This window comes from Phyllobates terribilis, unplaced genomic scaffold, assembly GCF_046119375.1.
Source record: "Phyllobates terribilis strain yellow unplaced genomic scaffold, ASM4611937v1 Scaffold_1__5_contigs__length_1240528914, whole genome shotgun sequence".
Lineage (NCBI taxonomy): Eukaryota > Metazoa > Chordata > Amphibia > Anura > Dendrobatidae > Phyllobates > Phyllobates terribilis.
The window spans coordinates 94,990,769-95,009,702 of record NW_027362761.1 but is presented as its reverse complement, the minus strand read 5'-3'; the positions used below and the strand labels follow the sequence as shown (position 1 = coordinate 95,009,702).

General features: G+C 43.2%; 1 protein-coding gene across 1 annotated transcript in view; it reads right to left on the bottom strand.

The window, feature by feature from the left end:
- Nucleotides 1-18,934, bottom strand: part of MUSK (muscle associated receptor tyrosine kinase) — a 479,574-nt gene that overhangs the window by 141,979 nt on the left and 318,661 nt on the right. Inside the window, exons 10-11 of the mRNA XM_073664750.1 lie at nucleotides 17,298-17,473; nucleotides 11,285-11,308 (exon numbers count right to left, since the gene is read on the bottom strand). Of these exons, the coding sequence (XP_073520851.1) occupies nucleotides 11,285-11,308; nucleotides 17,298-17,473 (200 nt within the window). The remainder of the gene's footprint in view (nucleotides 1-11,284; nucleotides 11,309-17,297; nucleotides 17,474-18,934) is intronic.

Below are 18,934 nucleotides of genomic sequence, written 5' to 3'. Positions count from 1 at the left end.
TTGAGATTGGCGAACAGTTCGAGTAGAACAACGCTCATCTCTAATGCTAACTTCTATCATCATCATCATCATGCTCCTCACCTTGGCACTCTCAAATCCCCTGATGGAGAAGCCAGGGCCCACCAGAGGAGTCTGGTTCTCTGGTGGTCTCATCCAATGCTGCCCTAAAGCAGGCCGGGCTAAGAAAAGTGTGTGTGGGGAAGTTGACAGGGGAAATAGGGGCGGCTGGGGACCGTTTATGGACACCCGGCTGCCCCAAGGCAGTTGGGGACAGTGTGTGAACACCCGGTCGCGGAGCGGCTGGGGACCGAGCATGGACACCCGGCCGCCAACGCAGCCATGACGTGGTGGCCAGATTCCGCCTCCACATGCCTAAAAGGCCCAATTTCAAGTGCAAGCAAGCAGTATCGTATTGCAGCCTGGGGGTGGGTGGGTGGTTGGCTGCATATTTGCGCTTGCATTGCAAGGAATGGGGGAGGTACAATTGAACACTGCCCTGGGACAAGAACTTGCACGGGGATAGTTGTAAGTCTGCATCTTCTGATGCGGCAAGGATGACTTCTGATGGGCACACTTTTAGGCAGTGACCTGGGTGTCAGATATGCTTCCAGGGGTCTTCCCCAGACTGTTCCCGTGTCTTTTCAGCACTGTATGCATGTGTCACACAGCACATAGCCAGATAAGGTTGTAAAATGTTAAAATGACATTTCCCGGTGAATGCATTTGTCATGGTTGAAAGCAATACAAAAGTGCAAAAATGCATAAAAAATGCTGTGAACATAGCCCAAGGTGTGGAGGAGTATTGTTTTTTTGGGGGGGTTATTTATTTTACCTTATACACAAGTCTTCTTTACCCTGGAAAGGAAGTTCCTTAACATATTTTACAGGAAAGCAGTTTCAGTTTCGTTTTTGAAGGTTTTATTGTGAGCCCTTAAAAGTGGCTTAATACCTCTGACCACGTTGTTGACAGCAGTGACCCTGGGGTCAGAAATGCTTCCTGGGGCGATCCCCATGCTGTCCCCATGTCATTTGAGCACTGTCACTATCGTTTTGGGCACTTGTTAGGCTTTTAAAAGACTGCCGGGGGTGCCGCCGCAAAAATGCTCGGGTCGCCCATAGACTAACATTGGGCTCGTTGCTCGGGTCGAGCACCCGAGTATCACGGCGAGCTCGGCCCGAGCTTCGAGCACCCGAGCATTTTAGTGCTCGATCAACACTACACAGTACCCATTAGGATGGGACAATTATCAAGGAGTGAGAGTTCAGAGGAATTCTTGTTCCCAATCAGCCCATCTAAACAGACGTCAATAATCAGATGAATGAATGATTATTTTTAAGAGCCCATTTATATGAGTTAATCATGGCATGACCACTGATGTGCTGGATATTTAGGAGCTAAATTAGACTGGCTGACCCAAATTGTATGTGCACAAAATAACTGTTAATATGATCGTCCCAGCTTAAAAATTTTCAGACCCAATGATCAAGCAATTTGCTTTTTCATCAGGTGATTGCTGGCCTATTTAGATGACTTGGGCATATCTTGGATCAACTTGTCTAAACCGGACACTAAACAACTGCCCATAGCTGAACAGCAGCAGTCTCACAAAAATGGGACCTAAAAAAAGCTATAGAATGCAGAGAAGAACAGGAGGAGACTGAGCTCTGTGCAGCCAATGGGGAGAACTGTGCAGAGCCGCTCTGGAGAAGACTGCAGAGTAGGGTCTGTAGAGAATGCAAACATAACCTATAGAGTAGAGTTTGTAGACACTGGAGAAAGATCCTGGAAAGAGATTTTAGAGCCTGCAGATCAACACTTAAGTGTACATGCACATGTTTTTTTCAGGGAGGCGAACCCGCAGAGTTTTTCAACAGGAAACACTGCTTTTCTCTGTCATTTTGTAATTCTGAAGTGTCTGTTTTTAGCATTCTTTGGTTGTATCCTGAAACTTTTCTAACCATTGGCAGGTTATTTGAGTGTTTTCTGAGGGTGTTTAGCTTATCTTATTTACTGGTGTTTTCCAGTCACTTTGTTTTAACTCCATTCAATAATGTAAAAAAAACGCTATTGGTTTTTAAAGCAAAAATGCTGGCAAAATGCTCTAAAAGAAAACCAGGTGTTTCCCATGTGTGTTTTGAACCTTCCTATAAAATTTATTTTGTAAAATATACAGTGTCTTCAGAGCAGAAAATGCTTGAAAAATGGTCTACTGCTCACTTGTTTTACCTGTAGACCAGACCCACCTGAGAAAATGTAATGAACACATACCCTTAGAAAGTCTTTGGAGTCTGCAGAGAGACATGTGAATTTAAAGTCTGGAGACACTGCAGAGTAACCTCTGAGAGGAGAGTTTGTAACACCTGCAGAAAGGTGAAAGGGACATCTAAAGAGACAGCAAAGAAACCCTTTAAAAAAGGATCATTAGTTACTTCAGGAAGACCAATGGAGAGTAGAGATGAGCGGTGTTCGACTCGAACTGTTCACCAATCTCAAATTTGAGCTGTTTTGGGCGGTGTTCGAGCCGTTCGGCGAACCCGAACAATTTGAAAAAAATTCGGCTGTTCGAGGTTATGTTCGATAACTGTTCGTGCACCAAAATCATAACTGGATTTTTTCTCAGTAATGCTGAAAATTAATGTTAATACGCAGTTTGAGTGTACAGCGGGGCGGGGGGAGGGGCAGGGGATGGATCTCTGCAGAAATAATGAAGATCTCCATTTTTTTTTCTCTTTCCCGCATTTACAGAGGGGCGGTGCAATCTGTCAGCCTATCAGCTGCGCACACACGGAGCGAACTGCTTTTTTTCACACAAGCAAGGGCATGTGTCATTGGCAGTGTATGTCACATGTCCTTGCCCTATAAGACCAAGCCATTTTCCCCGTCGCCACCATTTTCTCACTGCTGCAGCTGCGTGTTAGATGGCACCGCTGTTTCAGTGTGCGCTATACTTTGTTAATTTCAAGCCAATTATCGCACAAATCTACAGATAGCTTGGGAGTAGGGAATAGTTGTGATTGCAGTCCTTTTAAGGACTAGGTTACATAATTTCCTATGACTTTTATCAGGCAGGTCTGTGCTCTTAAATAGATAGGTTGGGAGTAAAGACTAATTGTAATTGCAGTCCTTTTCAGGGCTAGGTTACATCAGTTCCTATCACTTTTATAAGGCAGGTCTGTGCTCTTAAATAGATAGGTTGGGAGTAAAGACTAATTGTAATTGCAGTCCTTTTGAGGGCTAGGTTACATCAGTTCCTATCACTTTTTGCCAGGCAGGTCTGTTTTAGTGCTGTGCAAGTTTTTTTCACAGCATTTGGCTAAATCTAGCAAAGCAAATCCTTTTTGACCTCTTGCAGTGTGTGTTAGTCAGTGGAGTAGCCTACCTGTGTTGCAAGCTACACCACCTGTGTATAGAATACAAATTTTTTTACTGCACCTAGTGAAGTAAAACCTTTTGGGCATAGCATCATTCTATTAGTCCATCAATACTAACCTCCACCAGGTTGCAAATTGAATATAATTTTTTTCTGCATCTAGCTCTGAAAAAATATTTCGGCTTGTAGCAGTGTGTGGGACTTGTTCTATTAGTCCATCTATACTAACCTCCACCAGGTTGCAAATTCAATATAATTTTTTTCTGCATCTAGCTCTGAAAAATATTTTGGCTTGTAGCAGTGTGTGGGACTTTTTCTATTAGTCCATCAATACTAACCTCCACCAGGTTGCAAATTCAATATAATTTTTTTCTGCATCTAGCTCTGAAAAAATATTTTGGCTTGTAGCAGTGTGTGGGACTTGTTCTATTAGTCCATCTATACTAACCTCCACCAGGTCGCAAATTCAATATAATTTTTATCTGCATCTAGCTCTGAAAAAATGTTTCGGCTTGTAGCAGTGTGTGGGACTTGTTCTATTAGTCCATCTATACTAACCTCCACCAGGTTGCAAATTCAATATAATTTTTTTCTGCATCTAGCTCTGAAAAAATATTTCGGCTTGTAGCAGTGTGTGGGACTTGTTCTATTAGTCCATCTATACTAACCTCCACCAGGTTGCAAATTCAATATAATTTTTATTTGCATCTAGCTCTGAAAAAATATTTCGGCTTGTAGCAGTGTGTGGGACTTGTTCTATGAGTCCATCTATACTAACCTCCACCAGCTCGCAAATTCAATATAATTTTTTTCTGCATCTAGCTCTGAAAAAATATTTTGGCTTGTAGCAGTGTGTGGGACTTGTTCTATTAGTCCATCTATACTAACCTCCACCAGGTCGCAAATTCAATATAATTTTTATCTGCATCTAGCTCTGAAAAAATGTTTCGGCTTGTAGCAGTGTGTGGAACTTGTTCTATTAGTCCATCTATACTAACCTCCACCAGGTTGCAAATTCAATATAATTTTTATCTGCATCTAGCTCTGAAAAAATATTTCGGCTTGTAGCAGTGTGTGGGACTTGTTCTATGAGTCCATCTATACTAACCTCCACCAGGTCGCAAATTCAATATAATTTTTATCTGCATCTAGCTCTGAAAAAATATTTCGGCTTGTAGCAGTGTGTGGGACTTGTTCTATTAGTCCATCTATACTAACCTCCACCAGGTTGCAAATTCAATATAATTTTTATCTGCATCTAGCTCTGAAAAAATATTTCGGCATGTAGCAGTGTGTGGGACTTGTTCTATTAGTCCATCTATACTAACCTCCACAAGGTTGCAAATTCAATATAATTTTTATCTGCATCTTACCCAGCCAATACTTTTGAGCTAATACCACAGTTTGGCCACTCAGCTCTGCTCGGTTCCCATCCATTGTTTTTTGTGCAAACAACTCCAGAGTTGTGAATTAATTAACCACCAGAATGAGTGGAAAAAGGCCTGCTGCTGGTGGAAAGGGGAATAGGCGTGTTGGGAAGGGAAAAAAAGGTTGTGTCCGTGGGGTAGGTGTTAAAGCAACAGTAACATCTGCAGAAGAAAGACCATCTTCCAGCCAAACTAAGATGTCTACTTCTTTTAGCGGACAATGTGATAAGATCCGTTTCTTACTGCCACGCCAATCGCTACAAATTCCAGATGAGGCACAAAAACAGCAGGTGCTTCAACGGATATCAAGTGCTCCTTTAAGTGGGCTCTCCTCCACATCAACTTCAACATCACAAATACTCCAGTCCTCAGAGGTGTCACCCCAATCGCTCTTGCTTCCTCACAGCTCCCAAGTCTCCATCTGCCCCTCTGAGTATGGGGTAGAACAGATGGTTGAGTCTGCAGAGCTGTTTACTCATACTATAGCCTGGGAATCAGAGGTCGGCTCCAGAGCTTCTGTGAATCCAGACGAGGAAATGATCTGCACTGATGCCCAGAATCTTTATGAGTCGGATCCAGGACCAGACGCAGAAGGTTCTGACCATAATGTAGACCCTCTTTCTCAAACTGCAACTCCTGTTGGTGGAGACAATGAGGAAGACGATGATGAGACTCAAATACCTGATTGGAGCGACAATTTAGATTTTTGACAGGGCAGGAAGAGGTTGGATCTGAGGACAATGGGTGTGATAACACACAGGGTGATGATGACGAGGTTGGAGATCCCACTTACTGTCAACCCACAGTCAGCCAGTCGATAAGGTCAGCAGAGGAGGTGGAGGAGGATGCTAGTGACAACGAGGTCAGGTTGCGCCTTCCTGGACAGACACGTAGTACTGGAAGCACGCCAACAACTGCATCCTCAAACACAACTCTGCCTCTGACCACAAGTCGTGGTGGCTCTTCAGGTCGCATGGGTACTAAGCCTTGCATAGCCTGGGCATTTTTTCAGATCGATAAAGATGACCCAACTCATGTTATCTGTAACATTTGTCAGCAAAAGCTAAGTAGATGCCAAAAAATACATAGTTTGAGTACTTCAGGCATGAACCAGCGCATGGATATGAAGCATAAGTTGCAGTGGGAAGCTCACTGTGCAACAATGTGGCCTAGCCGGCTGGGCCAACCACTGTCTGCCACATCTTGTGCATCCGCGGCCTCTTCATCCTCTGTGACTGGGGGGACAGCAGTCACACATGTTTTGGGACGCAGACTTGCCACCTCTTTACCCGCCAGCGTGATTGGCAGGTCATCATTTTCTTTGGAGGTGGAAACACCAGCTGGTGTTGAGCGCTCTCAGACATCGAGAGCACCACCTTTGGATCAAGGCAACCTAACATGTCCACCTGCATCATCCTCACAGATCGGCAGTTTGCCGGGGACACCCTTCTCAACCCCGTCTAAGCACAACAGCCAGCCCTCGGTCCCTCAGATGTGGACAAGTAAAAGACCATTTCCTCCTAGCCATGAGAAAGCTAAGAGGTTGAATTTCACCATCTGCAAGCTCTTGGCTACAGAAATGCTGCCTTTCCGCCTGGTGGACACAGAGGATTTTCGAGACTTTATGTCCGTCGCAGTGCCCCAGTACCAGATGCCCAGTCGGCACTACTTCTCAAAGAAAGGTGTGCCTGCGCTCCACCAGCATGCCGCACACAACATCACCACTTCTTTGAGAAACTCTTTGTGTGACAGGGTGCATTTCACCACAGACACTTGGGCGAGTTGGCATGGACAGGAGCGTTACATGTCACTGACTGGGCACTGGGTAACTATGGTGACAGCAGGACAAGGGGCTGCTGTCCAAGTCTTGCCGTCCCCACGAGTTGTGTGTCAATAATCTTTATCTCAAAGTTCCTCCACTGCTTCTGCCTCCTCAACCTCCTCTCGGTCCTCCACCTGCGCCCAAAGTCTGTCTGTTCATGCCACATGCTTTCTAACTGCGCAGAAGGGATCCTGCACACCTCCTTACTATGCTGGCAGCAGGGCTCAACGTCATCAGGCGGTTTTTACTTTGAAATGTCTGGGAAATGTGAGTCACACAGCTGAGGAGTTGTGGTCAGCTCTGGAGAACCAGTTTCATGAATGGTTGTCTCCACTGGACCTGAAACCAGGGAAGGCCGTGTGCGACAATGCTGCAACCCTGGATGCGGCCCTTCGCCAGGGCAATGTCACACACGTGCCTTGTATGGCTCACGTGCTGAACCTGGTTGTACAGCAATTTTTAGCCCACTATCCCCCGGACTAGATGGCCTTCTGCAGAGGGCACGGTCGCTGTGTGCTCACTTCCGCCGTTCACATCCCGCAGCTCAGCGACTTACATCTCTACAGAAGTCGTTGGGCCTGCCACTTCACAGGCTAAAATGCGATGTGCCTACCCGGTGGAATTCAACTCTGCACATGTTGCAGCGACTGTGGCAGCACCAACAAGCCCTGGTGCAATACGTTGTGACGTATAGCCTGGGCCAACGAGATCCAGAGGTGGGGCAAATCATGCTGGAGGAGTGGTCTCAGATCAGGGACCTATGCACCCTTCTGCACAGTTTTGAAATGGTGACGAAGATGTTTAGTGCTGACGATGCCATTATCAGCATGACTATTCCGGTGATTTACATGCTGGAGCACATGTTAAACAGAATTCGGAGTCAGGTGGTGGCACAAGAGGAGGTGGAGGAAATAGAGGAGGAGGAGTTGTATGCGGAAGGGCTAACATCTGCAAGGTCCAGACAGTCGGCAGCACCAAGGCGGCAGGCATGTGAGGGTGGGGGAGATGGATTTACCCGGGCGCATGGTAGCAGCCAAACTAGTGAGGTAGGTGCAGGAGCCCAGGAAGGAGTGGAGGATGAACTGATGGAAGACTCATCAAATGAGGGAGACCTTGATCACATTTCTGTTGTGCGAGGTTGGGGGAAGAGGGCAGAGGAAGGAAGCATGATTGTTACTTCGCCACCAACACAACAGGGACTTGGTGCTCCTGGATGCGCAAGACACATGAGTGCCTTCTTGCTGCACTACCTGCAACATGACCCTCAGATTGTCAGAATTCGAAATAATCCTGACTACTGGGTTGCCACACTCTTAGATCTTAGATCCCCCACACTCTTTGATAAACCTTTTCATTTTAATAAAGAACAAAAAAATGGTCATTTTTGAAATTATAAGCATTAGCAGGTTATTACAAACTGAAATCAAACAGTTTTCAACTCAAAACTTTATTCTAGGTGATGTTACATTTGCACATAGGACCCCTTGTTCGAAAGGAGCTTCTGAACTCTCTCGTCCATTGAATTTGTCAGGTTTTGGATAGTTTCTGCTTCAATTGTTTTGCATGAGGACAGAATACCCTCCCAGAGCTGTTGCTTAGATGTGAACTGCCTCCCACCATCATAGACACTCCTTTTGATGATGCTCCAGAGGTTCTCAATGGGGTTGAGGTCAGGGGAGCATGGGGGCCACACCATAAGTTTGTCCCCTTTTATGCCCATATCAGCCAGAGATGCAGATGTGTTATGTGCAGCATGAGATGGTGCATTATCATGTATGAAAATGATCTTGCTGCGGAATACACGGTTCTTCTTCTTGAACCATGGCAGGAAGTGCTGTTAGAGAAACTCCATATACATTATGGAGTTCATCTTTACCCCTTCAGGGATCTAAAGGGGCCGACAATCTCTCTCCCCATGATTCCAGCCCAAAACATTACTCCACCTCCTCCTTGTTGGCGCCGTAGCCATGTTTGCATGGGGTGTCCATCAACCAGCCATCCTCCACTCCATCCATCTGGACCATCGAGCATTGCACGGCACTCATCGTTTAACAAAACAGTTTTGAAGTCAGTCTTCATGTATTGTTTGGCCCACTGGAGCCATTTCTGCTTGTTTGAAGTGGATAGAGGAGGTCGACAGGATGGCTTACGCACAGCTGCAAACCTCTGAAGGACCCTGCATCTTGTTGTTCGGGGGACGTTGGAGGCACCAGCAGCTTCAAAAACTTGTCTGCTGCTATGACAAGGCTTTTTTGCCACTGCTCTTTTAACCTGACATAATTGCCTGTAGGAAAGAGTCCTCAATTTTCCCTTATCAGCACGCACACGTGTGTACTGTGAATCAGCTACATACTTCTTGATTGTGAGATGATCAGGATGAAGTGTCTTGGCAATGTTGATTGTAGTCATGCCTTGACCTAAACACTCCACAATTTGTTGCTTCTCAGCAGCCGACACATCCTTTTTCTTTCCCATTTTGGCAGAAAATGTAGGCTGCTTAATAATGTGGGACAGCCTTCTTAAGTAGTCTTGCCTTTCATTGGACACACCTGCCAAACTAATTAGCACAGGTGTCTGCAATTGCTTACAGTGATAAAAAGAGCCCTGACACACATTACCTTATCACTCCTAAACACTTTTTGCATAATAATTTGGAACACAGAGTACATGTGCTTTTCCACAAAACACCAGTGGTTCACGTAGTGAATCTTACAGTTCTAACTTGCCAATCGTGGTCTGTATGGAGTTGTTCAATAAAGGGCCCAAAATTAAGATAACATAGACGGGAGAGGTCTCTATGAATATGAATCCCTAAGCATTTGATACCCTGTGAGGGCCAGGCAAAGGGAAAGTTGGACTGGATGGAATCCTGTATGGATTTGGGGAGGGAGACTTCAAGGGCCTCAGACTTCGCTGCATTGATTTTAAAATTTGACCATGTAACAAAGTGATCTATTTCAGCCATAACAGCAGGGATGGATATATGTGATTGAGTGATATATAATAGGACATCATCAGCAAATGCAGAGCACTTGTACTCGGTGCCTCCCACCTCAATCCACCTAATATTGGGGTTATGGCGAATTGATGAGAGCAGGTGCTCCGTCACTAGGATGTATAAGAGAGGTGAAAGAGGACATCCCTGCCTTGTCCCATTGGTGATTATGAAAGGTGATGAAAATGTTCCATTTATCTTCAGCCTAGGTGACGTATTGCGATACAGGGCCGTGATTTGGGCTATAAAAGGGTCCCCTAGACCCATACCCCAAGCTTTTTAAGAGAATAATATATGGCGTGCCAGGAGACTCTATGGAATGCTTTCTCAGCATCCAACGAGAGTATCTAATTACAAATTTTTAACTGCATCTAGCCCAGGAAATACTTTGTGCCTAATAGCAGTGTCTGCTAGACAGCGGATTATCCCAGCTGTTAAGCAAGGGGCTGGGACTGGCGGTAGGAAGCCTTGCGGTGGACCGCCAAGCTCGATCCTTATAAAAGCTTTTTAACTGCAGCAGCTTTAGTGGACGCTACTGGAGCTGGAATTACCACAGCTGCTGGCATGAGACTTGCCCTTCAATAGATTAACGGTGTTCGAAGGTGTTCGATGAACAGTTCGGCGAACATACGGGGGTGGCTCAACACTACTGGAGAGCAGAATTTGTAAAGACTGCAAAGCAACCCCAATTATTCTCCTACAAGAGCTTACACGGACCAACTGACCGCAATAAAGAACCCCTGATCGGTAAACATTTAGGCTACGTTCCCCCGATGATTGCATTTTTTTTAAAAATACGCAGAATCAAAAACTCACCAAAAGCTCATCATGAGAACATTGCCTTACTGATCAGCTGTTGTTTAATAGCCTGTTTATATAGGTAGACCACAGTAAATCATGTGCACTGAACAACTTATAATTTGATCACTCAGAGCACTTAGGCTGGCATAGTTCTCAGCCTTGACATTTGAACACCACGAAGAACAATGATATTTTGCTCTGCGCCAAAGAATAGTGTTGGATCTCAATTCCTTAGACAGTTCTCTTCTCCTCTTTCTGTTCTCCATGCTTAGTGTGACACACAGAGACACAAAATGCAATCATTGAGTCAATGTCTTCCCTTTTTATCTGGTTTCAGGTATGATTCTCATATTGCCCACACCTGTCACTTGCCACAGGTGAGTTTGAATGAGCATCACATGCTTGAAACAAAGTTGTTTACCCACAATTTTGGAAAGTGCCAACAATTTTGTACTGCCCGTTTTTGGGGTTGTGTGAAATTATGTCCAATTTCCCTTTTTTTCTCAGTTTTTTTGTGTTGTTCTAATACACACAAAGGAAATAAACATGTGTATAACAAAACAAGTGTAATTGTAATAATTTTCTGGGAAAAATACTTTATTTTGTGGAACAATTTCAAGGGTGCCAACACTTTCGGCCATGACTGTATAAAAATATATTGTTGTGTAATTATACTCTGTAGATATATTTATCTAATAGAAAGAGGGGCCATGAATCAGTACCCCCTATGGAGGTCCACTGAGTACTCATCCTTGTAAATTATTTAAGCTCACTGGAGCATACATCTACAACATTTTGTCATACAATATAAACAAATAACATTTTAGATTTTGAAATAATTTGTGTGCTCTACATTATTGCAACTTACTCGTAATATTTTCCTTATGTAACTCTGGAAAAAAAAAAAACAGATAAAGAGAAAACATTTAAATACATGCTCATATAACATGAAATTTTTACCATCCCAGTACACAAATAGATGCATAATAACCATTTATCCTCATATGTACCGAATAAATTCAGTTATTGCTATTTTTTGTATTTATACGATTTATAGAATAGATAATATTTGGATTACTGTAAAGTTTAACTTAGAATTTTTCATTTTAAGTGTGATCTAAGGGGTAACGTTTCTCCTTGCGGAGAGTGACATGTCAAGCATTTCATTCGTTTTTTTGCGCCATTCATTATGGGATCTTAATCTTAAAAGGAACCTGTCACCAGCTTTATCACATCTGAACCAATGCTAGCACCTTAATCAGCACCTGTGCTGCATTCCATAAAGGAGCATATAATCCCCTGACTCCCCCTGTATACCACCCAAAAACATTTTGAAATTCTTTCACGTGCTATGTAAATCCTGCCGGTACGGTCCAGTAGGGCAGAGCAAAGTGCGCAGGCAAGAGCTGATGATGTCTCTGTGCAGGCACGAAATTTTGCCCGGCTATGTGGATAATGCAGGAGGTGACATCCATGTCAATCAGAGCAAGAGGACAGTGACCAGAAGCCGGGATGAGGGATAGACGCCTCAGGACGCCTATCAAACTGGACCGTCAGGATAGAGCGCAGGAGAATTTCAAAAGGTTTTTGGGGGGTATACAGGTGGAGTCAGGGGGTTATATACCCCTTTATGGAATGCAGCACAGGCGCTGATAAAGGTGCTAGTCTTAGTTCAGACATGAAAAAAGTGGTGACAGGTTCTCTTTAAACAGTAAAGTTTCTTTCCAGTACATCCCACGATAAAAAGAATTATGCCATTCAAAAATACAACTTGTCCCACAAAAAATAAGCCCTCTCATGGCTATATTGATGAAAAAAAATCAAAAAATTATTGCTCTTGTAAGAAGGAAAAGGAAAAAATGAAAACGGAAAAATGGAAAATAACCATGTTGGGAAGGGGTTAAACATTTACATAGAGATGTGGTAAAAATATTTTTGGCAAACAGTGCAACATTTTTACTAAAACTCAAATGGAAAATTATTTTTAGCCGAAAGTACATTCAATTAGGGAAAAAAAATGTGCCCAAGTCAAAAATAATTGTTTTCTGTTTTATTGATACCATTTTGACTGATAATGTTAAGGCTCATTCACACATAAGTGTTTCATGAACATTTGGCGTCAGTGTTTTGTACTGTCACTTCATTGATCCATTATATTCTACGCAGCTGTTAACATTTTATTTTTGCTTACGGATGATCGCCATTAAAAAAATCATAGAATCATAGAATCATAGAATGGTAGAGTTGGAAGGGACCTCCTGGGTCATCTGGTCCAACCCCCTGCTCAAAGCAGGATTCACTAGATCATCTCAGACAGATGTCTGTCCAGCCTCTGTTTGAAGACGTCCATTGAAGGGGAACTCACCACCTCTCGTGGCAGCCTGTTCCACTCATTAATCACCCTAACTGTCAAAAAGTTTTTTCTAATATCTAATCTGTGTCTCCTCCCATTTAGTTTCATCCCATTGCTTCTAGTCTTTCCTTGTGCAAATGAGAATAAAGATGATCCTTCTACAATGTGACAGCCCTTGACATATTTGTAGACAGCTATTAAGTCTCCTCTCAGTCTTCTTTTTTGCAAGCTAAACATTCCCAAATCCTGCAACCGTTCCTCATAGGACATGGTTTGCAGACCAGTCACCATTCTGGTCGCTCTTCTCTGAACTTGCTCCAGTTTGTCGATGTCTTTTTTAAAATGTGGTGCCCAAAACTGTACACAGTATTCCAGATGAGGTCTGACCAAAGAGGAGTAAAGACCGATAATGACTTCACGTGATCTAGACTGTATGCTTCTGTTAATACATCCCAGAATTGTATTTGCCTTTTTTGCTGCTGCATCACACTGTTGACTCATGTTCAGTCTATGATCTATTAGTATACCTAAGTCTTTTTCACATGTACTGTTGCTTAGCTCTATTCCTCCCATTCTGTATATGCTTTTTTCATTTTTATTGCCCAGATGTAGTACTTTGCATTTTTCCCGGTTAAAAACCATTCTGTTGGTTGCTGCCCACTGCTCCAGTTTATTTAGGTCTTTTTGAATCCTCTCTCTCTCTTCTCTAGTATTAGCTATCCCTCCTAGCTTTGTGTCATCAGCAAATTTAATCAGTTTACCCTCAATTCCTTCATCTAAATCATTGATAAAGATGTTGAACAATACAGGTCCCAGGACGGAGCCCTGTGGTACCCCACTTGAGAAATTCATCCAGCTGGATGTGAAGCCATTTACAACCACCCTTTGAGTCCGATCACTAAGCCAGTTATGAATCCACCTAACAGTTGCCTGGTCCATTGCATACTTGGTCATTTTTTCAATAAGGATGATGTGAGATACTTTGTCAAATGCTTTGCTGAAGTCAAGATATACTATATCTACAGCATTTCCCTGATCCACCCAGTCAGTGATTCTGTCATAGAAGGAAATTAAGTTAGTCTGACATGACTTGTTAGTTACAAACCCATGCTGACTCTGGTTAATCACTTCATTCTTATCCATGTACTTACATACATGTTGTTTAATAATTTGTTCAAAGATCTTTCCTGGTATAGAAGTCAGACTCACCGGCCTATAGTTCCCTGGGTCCACCTTCTTCCCCTTTTTGAAGATAGGAACAACATTTGCTCTTCTCCAGTCTTCTGGGACTTCTCCTGTTCTCCAAGAATTTTCAAAGATTATGGAGAGTGGTTCTAAAATTTCTTCTACAATCTCCTTCAGTACTCTGGGGTGTAATTCATCTGGACCTGGAGACTTGAACTCATTTATGTTAGCTAAATATTCCCTCACAATCTTTCTGTTTACTGATAACTTGGATTCCTCTATTCCTTTAAAAGGACAGTGAAGATCAGTTGATGTTACATTTTCTTTCTGAGAGAAAACAGATGCAAAATAGGAATTAAAAAGTTCGGCCTTCTCAACATCCTCTCTTACCATTTCTCCATTTTCATCCTGTAAAAATCCTATAGCATCTTTGACTTTTCTTTTACTTTTGACATACCCCCAAAATCCTTTTTTATTGCTTTTGACATCTCTTGCAAGCCTTAATTCATTGTCAGCTTTAGCTAACCTGATACGTGCCCTGCAGGATCTGCAGACTGCATTATAATCTTCTTTAGGTATGCCTCCCTCTTTCCATTTAATAAACATTTCTTTCTTTCTTTTTAGCATGTGTTTAAGTTCTGTGTTCATCCATCCTGGTTTCCTTAAATGCTTCCCATTCTTCCTACTTTTCGGGATTTTTAACGATTGTGCTTTGAGAATCTCATTTTTAAAAATTTCCCATCCTTCCTGGACATTTTTGTCCTTAAGGACATCCAGCCATTGGATCCCTCCTATTCTCTTTCTGAGTCTCTTAAAATCTGCCTTTCTAAAATCTAACCTTGAAGTTTGAGTCTTCACATGTCTTCCTCCTCTAGTTATCCAAAATTCTATAATAGCATGATCGCTGCCTCCTAGGGTCCCAGCCACCTTTACCTCCTCAACCATTTCCTCCCTGTTTATAAGGATTAGATCCAAAGTAGCAGATCCCCTTGTTTTCTCCCCTACCTTTTGGAAGATAAAGTTGTCAGCAAGAGAGGATAAGAATTTGCTTGACCTGTTAGTTTTACTTGAGAGAGATTCCCAACAAATGTCTGGATAGTTGAAATCTCCCATGACCACTACGTCATATTTTTTGGAGAACTTGGTCATTTGATACATAAAGAGTTCATCCATATCTTCAGCTTGCCCAGGTGGCCTGTAGTAAATGCCTACAATGGTGTCCTTTCCGTTGTTCTCTCCTTGTATTCTTACCCAAACAGTTTCCACAGAACTCCCAGTCTCTGAAGTTTCAATCTCTGTGCAGATATACGCTTTTCTAACATACAATGCAACACCTCCTCCTCGTTTATCAAGTCTGTTTCTTGCAAATAAGTTGTATCCTCTTAGCCTTTTATTCCAATCATGTGTATCGTCCCACCAAGTTTCAGTGATTCCAATGACATCATATTCCTTTTCCTGCATTAGTAGTTCCAATTCTCCTTGTTTGTTGCCCATGCTTTGTGCATTTGTATAAAAACATTTTAGTTTGTGATTGGTTTCTCTTCCTCCCATATTTTTATTATTTAGATTTTTTTGTCTTTGTTCTTCTTTTCCACTTCCAGTAGCAGAGATCTCAACAGTATTTGTCAGCTGTATGGCTTTTTCTGGCCTTTTGCTTCCCTTCCCACATTGTTCTAGTTTAAAGCTCTTCTGATGAGTGTAGCAAGGCGACTTCCAAATACATGTTTTCCAGTCTTCGTAAGGTGCACCCCATCTCTAGCAAGTAGTCCATCGTATAGGTAATTCATTCCGTGATCCAGAAATCCAAATCCTTGTTGACGGCACCATCGACGTAGCCAGTTGTTCACCTGTAGAATCTTATTCCACCTCATTGTTCCATGGCCATCCACTGGGAGGATGGATGAGAAGACCACCTGCGCTCCCAATTCTTTCACTTTCTTGCCTAAGTCTTCAAAGTCACCGCAGATGGTTGCCAGGTCCTTTCTTGCGGTGTCATTTGTCCCCACATGTATTAGCAGGAATGGGTAGTGATCTGTAGGTCTGAAGAGTCTTGATATCCTGTCAGACACATCTTTAATTTTTGCTCCTGGAAGACAGCACATTTCTCTTGAGGTTATGTCTGGTCTGCAGATAGCGGCCTCTGTTCCTCTTAACAGGGAATCCCCCATGACCACCACTCTCCGTTTTTTCTTCACAACATTCTTCTTTCTCCATCCAGGAGGATTCTGAGGGCTTACAAGGTCATTCATTGCTGGCAAAGTCTTATCTTGCTGTATTTCTTCATGGTTCTCCTGTGTGAGAGCCTGGTACTGGTTCCTGAGCAGTATGGGTGCTGACTGCCTCTCGATCCTCCTGCTTCTGTGGGTCACATGCTTCCATTCCTCTGTTTCGTCAGGTGCAGTTCGAATTTCTTCTCTTTCTGAATCATGAAGAGATAATTCTGCTCTGTCTAAGAACTCTTCACCTTCCTTAATGATTTTCAAGGTAGTTAACCTCTCTTCTAGATTTCGCAACTTTTCCTCCAACAGGGACACAAGCTTGCATTTCTGGCATGTGAAGTCTGGCTTTTCCACTGGCAAGTCTGTGAACATGTAGCAGGATATGCAGCTCACCAAATGGCTCCTGGACTCTTCCATGTTCTTATTGTTAATGTTCTGAAAACAGTGAAAAAAGCTTAAAAAAAAAGCTTCAAAATGCGCGCGCCGGTAGGCGCGCGGTTTACCGATGTCCTCTTTTCAGCTCCAACAGCCAAAATCCAGTGTTCTTTGAGCTCGCGGAGACTCTTCACTTACCCCAAAATGCAGTGGGAATATGCAAATTATCTCCTCAGGACTCCTCCCCTGGTTTACCGATGTCCTCTTTTCAGCTCCAACAGCCAAAATCCAGTGTTCTTTGAGCTCGCGGAGACTCTTCACTTACCCCAAAATGCAGTGGGAATATGCAAATTATCTCCTCAGGACTCCTCCCCTGGTGTCATACTTTGATTCGTTTTGCAGTCCAAGCACACTTATTCACGTTAATGGATTTATTAAAAAAAGGTCTGATGACATCCATGTTGCATTCGTATGTGTCTGATTTTCACTGAGTTATTGCTAGGAGAAAGCTTGAGAAATCTCCATTAGTTTTTCTTTTTTGCATATGAGAGAAAGATGATGCATGGAAGTGAAAAATTGATACAAAGACTAAATACAGAAGAAAGTTGGATCGAGTATATTGCTGAAAATTATTGTATCCAAGAAAAAAATCGGAAATGTGTATACGACCTTACTGTAAATCCAATCTAATGATTTTAAAGAGGATCAAAAAGTCACATCAATTTCCAAATGATTGGATTATAGCTTACCAAAGTATGGAATCTTGATGCAGGTCCCAGGACTTGTTTGCAGGCTCGGGAGCTTTTCACAATCAGGGACTGTCAATAGCATTAATCCTGGTTTATAAATTCCTTTCCGTGAATTTTCCTCGATTGACAGCCACTCCTTAGAGCAGTATAGATCCTTCACTGCAAAGCAGTGCTCCCTGGAAAATAAGACATAGGATGGATGACTTTCAAAGCAGCTGTCATAAGCATAAGAAAATGTGAGGAAAATATGAAATTTTTAATATGCTTACATCAGGATATAGTAGCCTCGGATATACTAAAAGGGTTATTTCATCCACTATACCCGTTTATGCATTTTTATACAATTTCATGGACCCGGCTTCAAACAATCCCCACAGCAGGCCAAAGTCAAATGGGAATGAGCATTCAATTCAGGAATCAATCCAGAAGAGTAATCAAGAATATGTCAAATCAGAACACAAGAGTATTCTTCAAAAATTCTCACCAGGCGTAAAAGCAAATATACAATTGCTGGCATATATTACAGCCAAATGAGGAAAGCTCACCAGACTCCTAACCAATTCTGTGATGGGCACTGATTGGTTTCCTTGATTAGCCAGTCAGCAAAACACTCTGGTTGGCCAACAGAACTGTCACTCATTCTGGACAGTACGGTGGCTCAGTGTATAGCACTGTTGCTTTGCAACGTTGGGGTCATGTCCCACCAAAGACAACATCTGCAAGGAGTTTGTATGTTCTCCCCATGTTTGTGTGGGTTTCCTCCGGGGTCTCAGGTTTCCTCCCACACTTCAAAGACTTACTGATAGGGAATTTATATTGTGAACCCCAATGGGGACAGTGATGATGATAATGTATGTAAAGTGCTGTGGAACATGATGGCGTTATATAAGCAATGTATAATAAATAATTTTATCAGGTCTCCATTCACACTGCATATTCGCCCCCGTCGTCTCTTCCAGCACAGCTGAGAATATTACGATGGTGGTGATTACCAGAGAAGATCAGCACAGGAACACAGTAAGTTTGTTACAGATAGCCCCCTTCACAATCAGGTGTGGGGAATACGCAGCTCGCCAGCCAATTTCTCTGCAATGGCCACAGCAGGTAAAATGCAGTATCGCATGGCAAACTTTAAATGATCAGTCATCCATAAGTTATAAGAATGGTGTGACTCCCACTCATCATCCTGAGCTAAATGGAGCTCACAAGATAAAAAAGATTACAGATCCATGATCCACAATACCTTTCACTTAAAGGGAACCTGTCATCTAAGTTATGCCGTCCAAATCGCGCCAAGCATATGACTCGCCCCCTGGGCCGTGGGGCACTCGGAACCGGGCTTCTGCGCAATGATGGGGATAGTAGTGGCAACCCAATCCCGTGGCTCAGGGTGGTCAGACCAGTGGCAATCTTTTATATGTTTTAGGTTAATGTCCGACTACGCCACCCGTGGATTGCGGTCAGGGTGAACCGCTGCTGCGGGGCAGACCACTGAGGCTGGTGTTGTGGGTGCAGCAGGGAATAGTATAACTCACCACGGGAGGAGTGTAGCCTCAGGGCAGTGAGTGTCAGTGGTGGGGGTTGTGGTGCCGGGCGTCCCAGTACCGTTAGTGCTGGCGCGGTAAGAAACACAGAGT